This window comes from Apteryx rowi, unplaced genomic scaffold, assembly GCF_003343035.1.
Source record: "Apteryx rowi isolate R43461 unplaced genomic scaffold, aptRow1 scaffold_173, whole genome shotgun sequence".
In the NCBI taxonomy this organism is placed as follows: Eukaryota; Metazoa; Chordata; class Aves; order Apterygiformes; family Apterygidae; genus Apteryx; species Apteryx rowi.
The window spans coordinates 22,210-40,326 of record NW_020448008.1 but is presented as its reverse complement, the minus strand read 5'-3'; the positions used below and the strand labels follow the sequence as shown (position 1 = coordinate 40,326).

The 18,117-nt window shown below is 42.6% G+C and overlaps 1 protein-coding gene across 1 annotated transcript in view; it reads left to right on the top strand.

The window, feature by feature from the left end:
• TTC9 (tetratricopeptide repeat domain 9) overlaps nt 1-13,651 on the top strand; it is a 35,045-nt gene extending 21,394 nt beyond the window's left edge. The window contains exons 4-5 of the mRNA XM_026060955.1: nt 7,083-7,265; nt 12,509-13,651. Of these exons, the coding sequence (XP_025916740.1) occupies nt 7,083-7,265; nt 12,509-12,588 (263 nt within the window). The 3' untranslated portion in view covers nt 12,589-13,651. The remainder of the gene's footprint in view (nt 1-7,082; nt 7,266-12,508) is intronic.
• Nucleotides 13,652-18,117: the final 4,466 nt, after the last annotated feature.

Genomic DNA, 18,117 nt, shown 5'->3' with positions numbered 1-18,117 from the left:
TTGAGGAATGCTGGGTTACTTTCTTGAAAAGCCCAACACACATGGTGCTTAGTGCAGACATGGATGCTTCACAACCTCTGTTCTGTTGCCTTGGTGTAGGTTTCTTACATTCCCTTATCTTATACAGCTCCTTTCAGTGCCAATCAGGATTGAAAATTTAACACAGGTTAAAACATAGGTTTAAAATTGGGCTGTGCCATCTGCATGTTACCTGTGCAGTCTGTACACTCAAGACCAATAACCTCAACTTCAGGAAAATTTGGATCCAATTTCATTTAGTTAATTACATGTAGCATTACAAGAGTTCAGATCTTTTTATGCTGTACATTAAAACTACTGTAGTTTAAGTCCAAGATGACTTTTAGTCTAAGATAACCCTTTACATTTTCAGCATCATCTTATGAAACACATTAACTTGTTTATTTTAGAAATTAATTGTAATTTAAATTACTAACATACAGCTGAAATTTTCAATGTCATGTAGTGATGGTATCCCCTTTAATGCCTCCAGTGGACACCCTAAGCTCCATATGCTTGTTATAAAACGCCTGTTACACAGACTGCAGTGCACAGAGATTAATGATGCATCCATCAATAGCATGGTTAAGAGATTGCTGTCAATTCCAAAATAAGCATTTTTTTCTGGGATACTTTTATTGATGATTTTGTTATATCCCAATAATTCTTCTTCCCAAACACTTAAAACAAACCTTATCACTATCACGTTTTTTCTTCTCTGAGGAAGAGCATCACCATGAAGGATGACAATTCTTCTGAAATAACAGAAATATTACGAGACACTCCTAGTCTGCCCTATCATTGAGTCTTAAAGAGATGCCAGAACAAAGCCTGCTCAATGATACATAAAGGTCTTAATCATATGTCTGAATAAAACCCTGAAGCAGTTATATCAAAGCATCAATCATGTGTTTTCCAAAATAGAACTAGAGCAAGAATGTGCTCCATCTTCCTGCAGTTTAAACAGATTTTAGGTGAGCTGATGGTTTCTATACTTAGGGTGAGATTGTATCAGAAAGCAAAGTATTTTGCAGGATTAAATCATGGTTATTTCTGGGAATGACACTGTCAGTTTGTGAAATATACATTGAGTTTATAGTGGATAGAGCACCTAGCACTTTCTAAAGAGAGTAATAATCCACACATACACAGTTAACTTCCACTGGTAGAATCAAAAACAARCACAGTGGAAAAAGGACTATCCACTTCAGGTTTGGGCAGTAATCGATTTAGCTACTTCTCTCTGCCTGGAAACCAAAAAAATATGCTCTTTTTCTCTTTTTTTTTTTAATCACTGGATGTTGTGGAACAGTCTTAGCAGCTTTGCTCACCTCACAGTAAACTCCTCAGTGAAAGTGAGCCAAATGCACTAATACATTTCTGGAAGGCAAATAAAATGTACCCTGGATTTTCAGTCTCTAAGGGATGGAAAACAAAGGTCATTTGGATTCAGACCCTTTTGCATAGGTACATATGAGCTGTTCAGCCACATGACTTAATTCCTGCATGGGACGCCTGTTGCAGTCTCCAGGGAATAATTGCAAAGGCTGTCTTTAAGGCATTGGAGATTAGTGGCCCTTGGTCAGTATAATCAACAGAGAAAAAGATAGTTCAGAGCAGGAATGTAATTTAGGCTAAATCATCTGCTAGAAGAGCTGTTGTGAATGCTCCTCTTTGTCCTCAGGCTAATTGCACTGTCTCTGCTGTGTCCTTAGCAACTTGTCCCAAACTCTTAACTTCAGCCCATGGCCAAGTCCTGTCCCCTCAGTAGACCTCCTCCCCACTCATACACCACTTCCCCACCCCAACAGTTCTGTCTGTGTCCTCACACAGCTCTCAGTCCCAGTCTTCTTGCCTTGCAAGTGTCAGTCTCCCTATTTTTCTGTCAAAGATAGGCAACCCAGGTCAGTTTGGTTTCCAGTTTCTGCTCTTTTTTCTTGTGACTAGTGAAGCAATAAGAGATGTTTATTGCTCTCTGCTTACATTTCCCAAACTAGACTGAATTGTGCCCGGAGTGGACAGAATATTAAATGGATTTGAGTACCTATTTCTAAGACACCTCTGTTGAGTACTAGATGCAGACTGGTTTTCTTTTTGGAAAATTATCAGTTGGCCAGCTATGCATTACTCTGGGGATGACAGAAGGCACCTGCTTGACACAAATAATATCTGCCAGATTTCAGTTTGCAGAGCCAAATGATGACAGGACACAAGACAAATCCAAATAGACAGTCACCAGAGATCTTTAACAAGGGAAAACTAAGATATGTTTCCTTAGCCTGCTTTTCAAAAGTACCTGAAAAGTTTGGACTGACATTTTCCAAAAACAGACATCAAAGGCAGACATCGCACACGGAAGATTTTAGTCCAGATACTTATAAGTCTTAACAAAGCTATCAGCAGCTGAAGTCTCTCCTACACAGGAAAGGCCCAGGCAATCTTATAAACGAGCAGTGCCCCCTATCTTACCTCAGTGACAGTGAACTGCAAACACAACTGGAGTTTGTGAAATAGGAACCTGCAATGTAAGATATTCCTGTAGGGCAAGGGCATTTACACCTCACAGAAAAGCAGCAAGTGTAATTCTTGTGATGACTAACACAATGCACTGAACCTATGCACATGCCACAGGGCAGGGATATGCTAACATTGTTTGCAAAGTAATTTGGTTCACTGTTAAGTGTTCTGTAGTGTGGATAGGACTTGAGCCTTGCTTACAGTGGAAATTTAGCCACTGGTATGTATAAACTGGGTCTGGAGGTTTGTTCTGGCATGCAGATTTATTCTCTGGCAAAAATGTAGAAAAAGCCATTGATATTTTTGTTCAGAAACTCCATGTTAAAACCCATACATCCTACTTCCAGACTTGGTTCTTAGCTCAGCCAAAATCAGAACCCAAAAGTTCAGGCCAAAATGGGGTATTTGCATAACCTGGAGAGGTTTCTCTGGTAAGATAACTGACTGCATTTTCAGTCAAGCTTAATTTTGAATGCTCAGAGAAGAGCTATAAAAGTGAAGAAAGCTGAAAAATGTGAGTTTTTTCAGTAAGAGACTCCAGGCACTTCCTTCACAGATTATTATACAGTGGCTTGATCAGAGTCTCAAAGTTCTGATGCAAGGACCAAACACAGGCTTTTCAAGGTAGCAGACAAAGGTGTAATAAGAACAAGTGGCTGGTAGTTGAAGCTAAACAAAGAAATAAAGTAGAAATGCAGCGCCATTTCTTAAACAGTGAGGGTAATTAACCTTTAGGAAAAAAGTGCTGTTTTGGATCCTTTCTCACTGGCAAGTGTCAAGCCTAGATGTCTTCCTAAAAGATAATCTGGAATTCAAATAAAATTAATTCAGGGTGCAATAAAGTAGAATCCCAAACCCTAAACTGCAGTGATTTTTCTCAAAACTTCCCACCATTGCTAACCACAGCTGCCAGCAAGAGTTAAAAGGTGTATGCGTATTTTGACTCTACAGGTCGTTTAACCTTTGTTTTGCCTAACCTTGTGCTGTACAGGGCCACACAAATTAGCTCTGACAATACCATTAGCTACAGGTACCAGGTCTGTACAGCATCTCTCAAACTTGCAACTGATGGAGCTGGCTAGCATAGATTCAGTCCAGGAATTAAGGGTTTAAGACTCTTCTTATGAGGCAAAACAGCCAAATTTCTTATTTCCTTGCTTAGACATAAAATTCAGTTGGGAAGAAGTGAAATGGGCAGAGACCCTCAATCGGAGCTAGCAGAAATAGCTGTCTTTTCCCCCTCCCCATAGCACAATTCACCCAGTGGTTTCAAAACAGCTTATGTTACAGCAAATAGGGACTTTTACCATATTGTGACATGTGCAATTTTAAATATTAGGAGTTACCTATTGTTCAAGCTCATAAGATAAATCGGTAGCAGACTGAGAATGATACCCAAGTATAATGGACTAACCATCACACACTGTGGGGGGAAAGGATACCCTAAATTCTGAGCTGGCGAAGTATAGCCACCAGATGCTGTATTACAACCATGGCAAGACCTATGGGAAATGGATGGCTATAGTTCTGCATCTGCAAGTAAAGGGCATCCTTCTAATCCCAGAGAACTATTAGAGATGGTGCTGCATGGGATCAAGCCCATTCAATTTCAAAAAAGCAGAAGAAGCAGCTGTATAAGCCTCCCTTAATTTGGTCTCTGAGTAAAGCCCTGTTCCTCAGAAGGATTCACTGGGGACCTATTATGAACAGAGAAGCAGGGTGATGAAGCATTTGATGTGGTAAACAAATGCTCCCAGCCAGAGCTGTATATGTCTGTTTAGGAAAACACATTTTCAAAACAATTCTTTTCTGACAGAATTAGATAGGAAGTACAAGGATTCCAGGCCTCTTCCATTTTTGACTGCTGAACTACTAACAGCTTCAATATTTTCATTAAATCACAGTCCATTAAGATCACCAAGAACTCCACCAAGAACTGAGAGCATGCACCTCAATATTTATAAGGGAGATGCTCCCTTCAGTTTCATTTAGGACAGAGTCACTTCAAATACTGGCTCTCCAAATGGCCAGCTCTTTCAACATAACTGTTTCCTGCACATCCATCTGCTCATTCTGTTAAGATAAAAATGCATCTATGCTACTAGCCATGTGGTACTGACTCCTCTCTGCTATGTGCATTAGTTACTAGGGATGCTTGTTAGCAGAATCTTTACCGTGAATGTGAGTCATAGAAAGAGCCCCTGGATATTCAGAAGCCCAGTTGGGTTTATGGAATTAGCAGGATTTGCAAGACTTTTTTTAAACCAATCTGTGAAGCAAGTCCAATATGAAATGATTGAGTTATATATACATGAATAGTCTGACTGCCTGTCATTTTCACAGAGTCATTTCTGTGACTGTAACTGGAAATACCAAGTAGTAAATAGAGAGACTGAAATCCCCCTCTAGTTGCTCTGAAAGGCAGCTTCACAGAACGTGAAAGGCTGGATCAAGATTGTCAGCATGTAGGAAGCTCCTGCCACTGCTGTACATGCTACTGGTCAGTGGATAAACAAAAGAATCCAGTTTCCAGGGCTGTGAAGCCAGCAATAACTTTGCAGAGCCATTTTTTTTAATAGCTTTGAAAAATGAAGAAAAACAAGGCACAGTCATTTAAAGCTCTGTTAGAAACTGAGTCAGAAAAATCAATGTTTGACAAATAGAAAGGGACAAATTCTGGGTAAGGAAATGCTACTGAGCTTTTAGAAATATGTTTTCCAGCAGGCAATCAAATAGCTAGCAGCCAGGCACTTTTGAAAAACCTATGCATTTAATGGCAGGTGCTGTTAAACTGGATTGAAAGTCCATAATTAAAGCAAATGGGACAAAGATCTCTTTAGCAACTACRTTGCTTCTCAACCAAATGTACCAGCAGTGAGGCTAGTTCTGCGGTCCTTGATCATCACATCTATCTCATCAATTCCCTGGTGGGTGAAAGCCTGTTGATGATTCTTTCAATTTAGATATCTAAGCTTTAAATATGTACTTGAGTTAGGAATGTATTCTATGTTAACTGATCATAGAATCTTAGACTAATTTAGTTTGGAAGGGATCTCTGGAGGTCAAGGCCAGCCTTCTGCTCATGAAGTGTAAAGGGAGATACAGAGAGGGTACATGGCTTGCTTTAGGGGTACAGGGAAAGGTATTGAATTTCTGACCGAGCAYCATATCCTCTCAGCTGCAGGCTGCAGTTACCATGCAAAAAATTAAGTCTGGCTGTTCATTGGTGACATCTGAACTGTGAAGACTTGGATTTCCAGGAGTGGTGAATTTCCTTGCCAGAGATGCACTGAGTAACACCACCTGCCATGGGAGTTTTCTCTCCATGCCCTAGCACTTAATAATGCCAGCCTCTGAGCTGATCCTGGCAGTGTGAGAGACATCCCCCCCTTCCCCYCCCCCCCCCCAAAAAAAATCGTGTCATTCCCAAAGTTGTCTTGGGTTGCAGCACCAGAAGGGCATGTTGACAACACAGCTTTCTTCATTCCTCCAAAACTGTGACCGCAATGCATCCTATTCTTGCTGATGTTCCCCAAGATCCTTAACGCCCAACAAGCATAAAGAAGTTTATCCTATCAGAGTAAGCACTAAAGTAAGCCATGAAGGTACTTCCAGCATGCTGGCTTACCAAGTCCAGGGGTTTGTCTCCTGTTTAAACTCACTGCCAGCAAGGGTGTTTCTAGTTCTTAGTGAAGACAAAGCTGCAAAGCCTGTCTCAAGGAACTCCCCTTTCCCCCTATGTCACTCCTAGTCGTGGGAAACTCACTGCAAGGATTTGCTTTAGCTCCTTGACATTATGCAAGAATTCCCCTTTAGAACACAGAATCCTCAGCACGCTATTTCTTCACAGTTGTTTACCTTTTTCTTTAGGAAGTCAGCTGAACTGACCTCTTGTGATGAACTTTTGTTGAAATATTTGCAAAAAGCACACAGCCTAGCACATTTTTTTCACTGTGCTGTCGCTCCAGGTGTCTGTTTGCTAGCAGCACATTCCAACAGAGCAGAGTCCTGTGTTACTTCCTTTAGCAAAGCTTCACATCAGAACTCCTGGATAAAAGGCATTTATATGTTATCTGTAAATCTAACAGCCTTGGATCATTAAACCCATTACAGAAATTGATCAAATTAAGTCTCTTCTTCCCTTGTCGATGTCTGTTTGTTTGCTGACCTTTTGCCCTTTCCTGAGATCCAGCCCTCAGTCTGACAAGTGATGTTACTACAAACACAAAGCCAGTCACTGCCATTAGATCGTATGGAGTTCCAGTTCTGTGGAGGGAAGTTTATATTCTTGCTGTCTTCCCCCAATCCCCCAGAACAAACAATCCCTTCACTTGGAATGCCAAAAATAAAAGCATCGGTATTTAAATTGTGAACAATTGAATTTGGGAAACAAACTATATGACTGCAGCCCTTTCTGAATCGTGAATCTGAGTCATTTCCCTCACCTAAACTGTTCTCTTCCCCATGCAGATTGCAGGAGCGGGGAGGAATACAGCAGTAACATTTCCTGCTCTGTCTCTCTCCCTCCCTGTTCTCATCTCTTGCAGCCTGCCTGCTCCAAGCTGAGCTGGTGAATTATGAGCGTGTCAAGGAGTACTGCCTCAAAGTGCTTCAGAAAGAAGGAGAGAACTTCAAGGCGCTCTATCGATCAGGAGTTGCATTTTACCACCTGGGTGACTTCAACAAGGCACTCTACTACTTGAAAGAGGCAAGAGCCCGCCAGCCAACAGGTATGGGGAGTGAGAATGTGACTTTGTATTGAGAGCTTTTGCATTTCTTTTCACTAGGTTTTGTCTGTGGTTTGATTTCATTGATTTCCACAGAGATGAGTATGACTCATTGTGTCCTTAGTTGTACTTCTCTTCAAGAATTCTCTAGTAGTGCAGCAAGTTTGCAATGACAGTGCCTAAAGATGTTAGCTATTAACTACTGCAGAGACTGCAGCAGAACCTGGAAGATAACAGTACTGCTGAAATGCCATCCTTGTGGAGGGGATTCTACCTCTCTTTCCTTCCCTATTTTATTTTTGAAGAAAGCAGGATGGGRAAACATGCATCTCTAACATTACATTTCCTGAATCTTCAAGAACAATTTTTTTCCCCTTAGCAAAAGCAGAAGACTATTTGTAGACCCTAACAGTCATGCCTTCCACCATCTCTTTACTAAAGAGTGTTTTTCTTTGATCAAAGACATCGACACTTATGCACAAAGCATTTGTCAGAAAACACGCTTCAACTTTTACCATGAAAAAAATCACTTCCCTGTTCAAGTATCCCTCATCCATGTGTCCAAAACAATAGAAATAATTTTGGGACCACATAGAAATTATATATTCAAACAACTTAGCCCTGCCAGAGCAACTACCTTTATGCTGATCTACCCAAATTCAGAAGGGGAGCGGAAGGCAGCAACACAGAGACAGTGCTTTTGTTCTCAAAGGACTACAGAACTCCCTAATAGGGAGATAAAGCCACACTATTTTTTAAATCATTTCTGTTAAAACAAAGGAAGCTTATAATAGTCAAAGAAAAGTTAAAGGATCATGAGAAAACAAAATAAAAGCAACGTGCAAATGAAGCCCCACAGAGCAGCTCTTCCATCTGCACCTGAGTAGAGAGTTGTGAACTCGACATGAAAACAGGCAGGAGTCTTGGGCCCTGGCAGAGGCAGTGGACCTGATATTCTTTGAACTAGAGGAGGCAAAAGAGGCTGCTAGAGCTGGCTGTGCTTGATGTGCTACAGGGATTGGCCCTGCTGGGCTTCTGAAGTGAGTGTGTCCTGAGGAAGCATCAGACAGGGTGCACTTAGAGGTGTACTGAGTGCTGGGATTTCATTGCTCTTCCATCTCCCATAAGGCTTCCTGGTTCCATCTGCCATGCTTGGCCCAGGGCTCTGGGCAGTCTGACAGCACAGCTGTGCACACCACACCAGCTCAGCAAATGTGCTTAAAAGCTCAGTTTAGCCTATTTAGTTTACAGTATGCCCTTCTGCTTTCAGCCCTTGACAGAGCCAGGAAATTGAGAAGCTTATGAAAAAGAACAGTTGCAGGAAAATACAAAGTTATCCTAACCTTGAGATTCTGACTAGGCTCAGATGTGCAAAAGTCATTTTAGTTGAACTGCTTTGTTTCCATTTTTATAATATGTATTTTCGTGCTTTTTTTGCCCCTCCAGTGATAGTATTTATTTGGTGTCCGTTATTGCTTCTTAAAATAAATACTAATGTATTCAACAGCAATAGCTTCAAATACCACCGCTTGCTGCAAAGATGCATCAGAAACTGTCCCTGAAGGCCCTTAATGTACACAAAAAACAGTTCTGGCCTTCAACTCTGCATCACAAACCCATCCCTGTTATTGTTACACCATATGGAGCCATTGTTCTGCTGTAAGTTTTAAGATTATTGAAAACTTAACTGGGGATTTGGGGGAAAGAAGTGAATATATACAGTAAGAAAGGATGGGGCTGTTAAGACACAGTAGAAGGGATTGGGTAACACTAACGAGAATTACAATGTGACCTGGAAAAACTCAGCGTCCCCAGTTTCAAAGTCTCTATCTGCAAAATATGATCATTTTTCTTTATATGATGTTTTGCTAGGCTCACTGGTAAAACACTTGGTTATTATTACAGTCAAGTTCTGTGTGTTCTCTTTTTCTAATAAGGAACATTTTTGGCACAAATCGCTGGCAGTTATTCTCTTTGGTGGGGGGAATTTTAAATAGTAAAGAGGAATTAGCTAGCAAAGGGTTTTACTATTCTGAAGGTCTGTCAGCACAGCAAATCCCTGATGGCTATTTACGGTTTGTCAAAGGTAAGAGTTGGATTTGGCCAGATTTCTCACTCTACCTCCAAACAAACAAAAAAAAAATCACCAAAGTAGATGGCAATTACACAAGATAATTATATAACACTCCTTACTAAGGAACATCTTGGAAACAGAGAGGAAAGCCACTGTTAAGTCGTGCAAAGTGTACATGCAACATTCCGTGAACTGTGTCCAGAGGGTGGTACAGCATGTAACAGTGAACTTTAGCAGCCAAACATACACCTTACCTTCAAGCCTTGTTCAGTTTGTTCCCACTGATCTGGCCACATCATCAAGGTAACTACTTACTGGGTTTGAAAATGGACTATCTGTTGACCTGGTAACATCAAACACCAACAATTAAGCTCTGTTGGCCCTGCTCTGAAAACTCATATTCCAAAAACATATGAACTGTAAGTACAAGCCAGATTTCCCATGCTGCATACAGCAGGCTCRCAATTAAGTCCAAGAGCTGGCTTCATGAGCACTTGTGACTTATGTACTGGGAACTAAAACCAATTCACAGTCTATCTTCATGGCACATAAACAACTATATGAAAGCTAAAGGGAGAAGCACAAATAGCCTTTAAAACTGCACGAGGCCACTCTGTGTGGGGGCACAAGCACAGTGCTAAGAGCCAGGAGACTTGTGTTCTGATTGCGGCTTTGCCAGTAAGTCCCTGGGTAAGTTCAACCCAGTCACCTGAGTTGTCCTTACCTACGATTCTCACATCAGTGAAAGGGGATCATTTCTTCCTCACTGAGAGATTAGGATCCCCTTTTCATTAAAAACTTATATTTAGCTTTGAAATACTCCTGCAGACAGGACTAGAATTATGCAGTATTATTTGGTGAAAAAGACTTGAGAAAGACAGGGCTCCATTTCTTCTGTAAATAAAGTTATGTTCATTATTTTTCTTCAGTAAAATAGTGGCCCTTAAAAAGGAAGCAAAACATGTCAAAACTTGCCTGGGAGATTGTTAGCTAACCTGCAATGAGAGCTTCTCCTGCCTTCTACTGGGCTACACCTTGTTTTGCTCCTGGCTCCCCAGGCATGTGGAAATTTCTCAGGTGAGTGAAGTTGTGCCATAAGCAGCTACCTCCCTTACACCCAAGCTAAAGGGAGCTGACAACCTTTCATTGCCTAATTATATACTGAACCCCACCTCCACACCCCCTTCTTGGCCAGGCATCAAGTCCCTGCAGGCCCAGGCAGGCGTGAGTTTCTGACATGCCTGCTCAATTATCACTTATCACCTGCACTGGGCAAGCACTCAAAGTGTGAAAGGATGCTTACCCGTGCTGTAACCCATCAAATCCTGAAAGGGTAAAGGACAGAGAGATTTCAGTGAGGGGCAGGCAGTACAGCTGGACTCTGGATTTGGATATGATCTCTGCCTTTCCAGAACTGGGAATTAGCCCCCTTCCTGGTGTGCTCACTAATTTTATTCTAGGCCTGAACTTCAGAGCCAGTCCCTCAGTTAAACTTCTTCACTCCTGAAAGCTGTTTAACTAAAACCCAATCCCAGTTTAGAAGAACCTCCTTTAAAATTTGTTAGACTGGTATGCAATGCTGGTGCATTAACAGCACAGAAGGCTGAAGCACTTTATCTAGTGCAAACAACTGCAGAACTCCTTGTCTTTCCTCATTACAAATGTCCAAAGCAGGACAAGTAACTTCATCACTGAATCCCACCCTCTGAACTGAATAGGAGGATGCAGCTGAACCTGCAGTAGAGAAACCCATCTCACCAGAGACAGCTTGAGAAGTCACAACATTGCCACAGCCCACAGCTGCCCCATTACATGTTTGCTGAGAGCTCTGTGATAAGGGAAATTGAGCTGTCTCCTGTTGTCTGAGCTCTGACTGAGGGCACATCCAAGGTTTCCCCTTCTCATTTTTACAGGAAACTTTGCACTGACAACTCCATCAATGGATGCAAAACCCACACTTGCTAGCACTGGACATGTTAGCAATTACTTGCCCTTCTCTTTGCAAGCTCAACCACTTCTCATTCCCAAGCTGGTGTGGGAATAAGTATTGGCTGGATGATGACAAGATTGCCAGTGCCCTTTAGATTGGTTTCTGAGGATCTCATAATTTAGATAGACCAATCTGACCCTGGTTGGCCTTCTGAGTAAGGCTGTGAACAGAGAACCGTTTTTACATTATGTATCAATGAAAATGTTTTTTTTGCTTGCTTGCTTCCAACACCACATAGCTTTTGCCACTGTGTGGATGCCATGCAGGTGGAAAGTCACCCTTGTGATAGTACATTAACAGGATTCAAGGAAGGACTGACCATGACTGCAGAAACATGAGGTCTCTCTTGGGATGTGTAATTAGGCAGATCAACCTATGCTTCAGGGTGAACAGGGTCCCTCACTGCTAGGGCCCCACTGGAGGTAAATAAAATGCACCTGTTCTATGTAATGTATTAATGCACTGTTAGGAAAAAGAGGGCTCAATTTACCACCTCCATAATACTGGGATGTCAGAGCTCTCTGCAAACTGATGAAACAGTTCTCTGTCCCCAGGAATTTCACTAGACAAGATAGACAAGGCAATATGCAGTATACAGCATATGACAAAAATAAAGATATGGACTGTCATGGTGGAAGGATTCCCAAATATGAGCTTTAAGGAGAGCAAGGTTATGAAAAGAACATGAAGGAAGCTCTTCCCAATTCAACTGATCATGGAAAAAAGTGAGAAGGGTGGAATAGGATGTAAAAGGAATAAGCGGGCAAAAAGTCAGAGCATAAATGTATGCAAGATGCTTGTAGGGTCTTGAATATAGGCACTGAGAGAAGGGAAGCCAGTGGAGGAGCTGTTCCAGAAGAACAGGCAGGGATGACCTGGATAGTTGGAACTGTGTGTATTCAACTGTGGTGACCATGAATAACCAGGGAGAAGGCAAAAGCTGGCTGATCTGAGGATGTGAGCAACAGAGATGGTGAGCTCAGACCAGACCAGGTCCTCCAAAAACAAAGCAGCAAGATTTGATTCAGAGCCCCTTCTCCCTTGGGCTGTTCCTGAAGGCAGCGCTGGAGTCATGCTACTCCCAAGGAACAGAAGATACGCAGGTGCATATGTGGCAATGTGTCTGTCTTTCACAGGGAGTTGTAACCACTGTATGTGTATGTGTGTGCTCTTTCCCTGCAGATACCAATGTCATACGATATATCCAGCTGACAGAGATGAAGCTCAGCAGATGTTCCCAGAGAGAGAAGGAAGCCTTGTGAAAATGAAGCTGCTTCAGCTGAAGTGCCCAAAGGGGAACATTTCCTTCCTAGAAGCCCATTTGGTGGATTTTCCTGTTTGCTCTGCCTCATCCCCATCTCCATCCATCCAATTTCCCTTGCTCTTCATTGAATCCCAGTTCTGAAAGAAGAAACTCAGACACTGGACATGGCTGCTTGCCAGCCATGGTAATATCCCTTCCCCTTTTCAGGAGAGCACAGTGGCTACATCCAGCCTTGTTCCAAGATAGTGTCATACACGCAGTGTAGGCAGTGCTGGGGACCTTTCTGGTCCTGAGCTGACTGCTTATTACCTTAGGGAAGCAACCCCCAGACAACTACTTCCTGACCAGGCAAGTTGGAGACAAACAGTTTCTACTGTGAGTGATCACTGGAGCTTGGAAGAGCTAAGAAACCAAGAAAGCCACTGATCATTTCGCAGGGGTTAACAAATGCCTTTTTACCATCAGTGCCCTCTGCCTGCTTCTCCAGTGCTGTGTTACCAGTCTCCAGTGAGAGCTCACATGCTCCCAGTCTAATGCCAGTGAAACTGTTTCTAAACATCCTCTTAATTAAAGCACAGAACACCCTACAACACCCCTGAAGAGCTGTCCCAGTGCCAGAAGAGAAGGCTGTGGGGGTACCACAGAATGCTGAACAAACTGTGAAAGCAYGGTGTACAGTATGAGGGAAAACTGTGAAATTCATTAAAGGCAAATAAAAATTATGAATAGGCAACAATTCCAGGCATTGCTTTTAAAAGGAACCTCCTGGAATCCCAGTATCCAGAGAGGCAACATGGTCTAGTGGGGGCAGCATGGGGTGGGGAACAAGGAATGTCTCCATTCTTGTATTGGCTCTGCCAATGCCTTGCTGTGTGGTCTTGGGCAAGTCACTTAGCCTCTCTGTGCCTCAGTTTCCCCATCTGTACACTGGGGATAATAATACCTCCCTACCTTGCAGGGGTGTTGTGAGGATCTATTAGTTAATGTTTGTAAGTAACATTATAGTGATGTACAGTGCTAAGTGTTATTAGTACATTGGATTGAGGTCTTGATTCTCCCACTTTGTGTTGGTGCTTCCTGTGTCCTGTTTCTTCTTTTTAGAGAGCATGCTGCTGAACAAGAGCAGGGCAGAATCAACATCTTTGGAACCTATTTCAGTAGTCCATAGGGTCTGTTTAGACCTGTTCTAGCAGTTTGATCACTTCTAAGAGTTAAGGCTCCTTGGCTCAAGGGTCCTTTTCTGAAACTGCCAGTAATGGAATCAGAAAGTGACACAAACACATCATCTCCAGTGTGACGCACTTCTCCCCCACAGTGGCCAACATGGAAGTGCTCCCAGTTGCAGGGTAAATGTGAGTGGTGTCAACTCATGGTGGTCAGTTTGAAGTGAGTGTGCCCAGAGATACTTCACTTAGTCCTCCACTGAAACATGGAAACTGAAACACAGAAAGCAGAAAGTTCAACACTTGACTGAAGGTTCAGTCAAGTACTGTGTGTTCTGGTCTCAGTGGATGTGGTGTCTGCAGACAGTTGGCTATAGCATCCCCTTCCAGTTGTGGTATCTTGCCACATTTTTTTCTGTCCAAAAGCTGAAAGAGTTGATAAAGAAACACCAAGAGAAAAGGCAGATCTTTATCATGGTCTCTTAAAAAACTGAAGTTATTTTCTTTAGTTCAGGGACACATCCAGTCCACACTGGTGGTGGAGGAGAGACTGTCTTAAAAGTGTTGCATAAATCTCTGAGGTAAGATGGATCCACATCAGCTGTGTGAAGTTCATATCTGGGACAGCACCAGGAACTCATGTTCATCAGCCTGATGGCTGTGCAGGTACTGTGAAGGAAAGGGTTGGGTATTGGAGGCAGCACAGTCACCCTCTTTAGATGGCCCACAGTTCATAGATCTGTGCCTGACATAACAAGCGCCTCTGCCCACCACCACCCATGGCTAATGAGGCTACAGCTGGTGATAGGACAATATTTGGTTTAAGGACAGAGAGGACAAATGAGAGAAGTTCTGTAAATGACCATAAACTAAAAYAGAAAAACAGGTTAGGCAGAGGTGTTCTTGAGTGCACTTAAGGTGTATGTGGTGCTGTATAAAGCGCACAGATAGTAAGATTTTTCTTCTCAGATACATGTAAACTTCCATGTCCTAAAWACATCACAGCACACAGCAAATTCAAGTAGAGGTGAGTCCCCTTTATTTCATATTGCTGATGACAGTTCACTCCCCAGCTGCGTGTCTTGCGTCACTGGGGGTGAAATGAGGATTCATCCTGCAGGCATGCAAGAGGAAAGGACACCATCCACACAAACAGTCTCTGCCCCAGGAAAGCTCAGGCAAGCAGAGGCAGGCTTGTCACTCATGACCTTAATGTGAGAGAAAGGGCATTTTCCAGTCATTGGGGATATATGTCCATGGCGTGTCACTTTGTCTGGAAACAATTTCAGGTCTAGCAATGGCCAAAATGACATGCTATCACCCCATCAGTGCCATGTATGTGTTAATGCAAAAAAGGCAAAATATACCAAAATACAGTCTCCTCAGTTCTCAGCCTCCTTCCCCCAGGGGCACTCTAAACTGTGGGGGAAAGTGTGTGAATGTACATATGGACAAGACCTCAGAGAGCCTCCAGTGAGTACACAACCTATTATCTGCATGAAATGGTTGCCCTTATGTACATTGACAATGAGGATAACTCTAACCAGTGCACACTCACAGCAGAGGCTGGACAGAGAAGGTTTCCAAAGAGAAAACAGACTCAAGGACTGTTTTGGCAACTATGTAGCAATTATATTTTTCCACGGTGACAAAGAACTTGAGAGAAACATGGTCAAAACTCCAGCTGGGGGCCCTGCACATCTCAATGGGCAAGACAGCAGCAATGCTACCAAAGCCAACAGAGTTCCTGTGGACTGTGCTTTCCCCACAGAGGCCAGCCATGCCTTGCATTATGAACCATCCCAGCACAGTTTGCAGTCTAATTGGAAAGATATTGTGCAGACACATCACCACCTCTACTGCATGTGTTGAGGGAGTGTGGAAGAGCCTTGGAAACTTCCTAAAAGTCTTTGACATCCAGTACAGGAAGGGACTCTTCAGCTATAGAGGAGCAAGACCCTAAAAGAACATGGCCAAATTTATCTCTTGGCCACTGCTGAATTTAAGAATACCCAAGGGAGAAACTGGTGGTTTCATCCAAGAACTGCATTACCAGGAAACTTCTAAAAGAGTGAAATAAGGATCAACCATAAAGGGGAGAACCTAGTATCAAGAAAATCTTACCCTCAGAAATCTTACTATGGGCAGGTGAAAAAAAAATGCTCATGATCCTCTCTATATGTTGGTGAAGCAGTTGGCTGTAAAGTGCACTTACAAGAACTAACAAACAGCTCCTGCTGTTAGGTCCCAGGGTTATTTTATAATCAAAGAGATATTTGAAGAAGGCTTAGCTAAGTGCCATACTAAGAACCTGGTCCGATTTCCTGTACAACTAGTGGACTGTTCTTCATTATAAACATGGATTTTTTCTTACAGGATTGGGGCAAGAGTGATTTAAACTTGACAGTCATTCAGCAGCAGGGCAGAAAGATAAAATGAAGACTTCAGTGAAACGGTCACCATAAATCACATAAAGCTAGGCTGAGAAGTAGGAGAAGGAAGGTGGGCTTCTGCATCAAGAGATGGGCTAGTTTCTAAAAGCAGAAATGTGTTGGTTAGGCTGATGTAATGATAATCACATCTCACATCAGTAAGAGGGTTGAGGCCCATGTGTCCATCAAGAGCCTCAGAGTCTAATAGAGTTACACRCCTCTTCCAGTGAGCAGTCCTTAACAGCTGGCTGTGGAGGTGTGGGTAGAGGGCTATCCCTTCCCACCTGATTTACCCAGTTGCTGTTGTAAGGAGTTTGTAACACCATGAAAAGACAGAGAAGTACACTCTATTGAAGGTGGTGCTGGTCCACTACAAATTGGAGGTATTTTTCTGTGGAGCAATCAAATGACAGTATGAGACTCCACATCCTGAAAGCCAAAACAAGGATATGAGGCTCCAACTCAGCTTGATGGTATGTGTGTATGCCCCCAACATGCAGAATATAGGAGGAATGAGCACATGCCCCTCCAGGCACGTAGAGTATTAACTAACCTAGAGTACTAACCTCCAGTTACCTAGAGCTAAACTGTTTCCAGTGCAGTGAAAATAACTGTACACATCCCATGTATATGTGCATACAGGTCACACCTTGCAAAGGCAAACCACAGTTGTTCCCGTTTCACCTCACATGCAAAGTACTAGCTCTTTTGAAGTGAGTCCATTCACTCATCGCATATGAAAATAGGAGGAAGAAAATGGCATGGCAGAAGTTTGGCAGAGCAGTAGGAAGGCTGACAGCAAGCAAGAGCTGAGGGCAAAATGAGAGAGAGCCGATCATGGGATGCAAATTACAAGCCAAACCTAGGCTCATGGATAGAATGAGAATTAAACTAGAAAAAAAACTAACCAAAAGCATAGCCAAACTATTTGCAGTTAATAACAAGACCCAGTTTTAATTGGCAGGATACACAGCAGGAAGAAGGGCAGCAAGATTAGAGGTGATTTTCCAAGGGCAAAAGAGGGAGAGACTTCCTTCCTTCAGCACAATCATTTTTTGAAGTTTCAGAAGGAGAACACAAACACATGCTGGTGCAGAGTTTTCCCGAATATGTGTTAACCATCACAGTTGGTAAAAGTGGCCTGAACAAGATGGAGGTCTTCATTTAAATTAAAAAGAGGGCGTGACTGGTTTTCAGAATTCATTTGAAGGCAAAGTGAATCCAGGAACCCAGAAGATGAAGAGTAAGATTTCAAGTGCTAAGTAATCCCCTAGCAGTGCATCTCCATTTTGCCCTCCCAGAATTTCTCCATCAGTTTCATTTGTATACGTGTTCTCGCCAAACTGCAGCACAGCTGGCCCAAAAGTAGCTGTATTTTAGCASTGGTTCATGTGAGATCTCCAGGTGCTTTTTTGGCATTGTTTTTTTTATGCTCAATCCCTTGATCGCTCTCTTTTCCATTTCTTTTTCTGGCAGGCAGCAGGAGAAGGGAAGGGGGAGAGTGGGTGCTGGACAAGGGGGAAATCAAACCAAATTCACACAGGACCCCCTGACTATTCCTCTTTTCTGCTTGTTTTTTCACCTTTGCTTCTGCACCCTGAAGTACCCTGATGTTTCTCCTGAGTTTCTACTGTGAAACTCCATGCTCTGTGCAGTAGTTTAGAGGCTTGGGCAGGGATTATTTAAATAAGGAGGAACGGTGGTAGGCCAACGTGCCACCCAGATGGGATCTTTGGGAGGGTGCAGTGAATTAACAGGTTCATTAAGACTATCCATGGATTTGCATAACCAATTAGTAGGACTTTGTATCACTGCAGGTGGCATGAGATGGTTTCCAGAGATTGTTCTGAGTGGATCTTCTTAAGAGTTGCTGGGTTATTAAATGCTGCAGGCTATACTAGCATACTAACAGCCTCAACACTACCTCAGTGA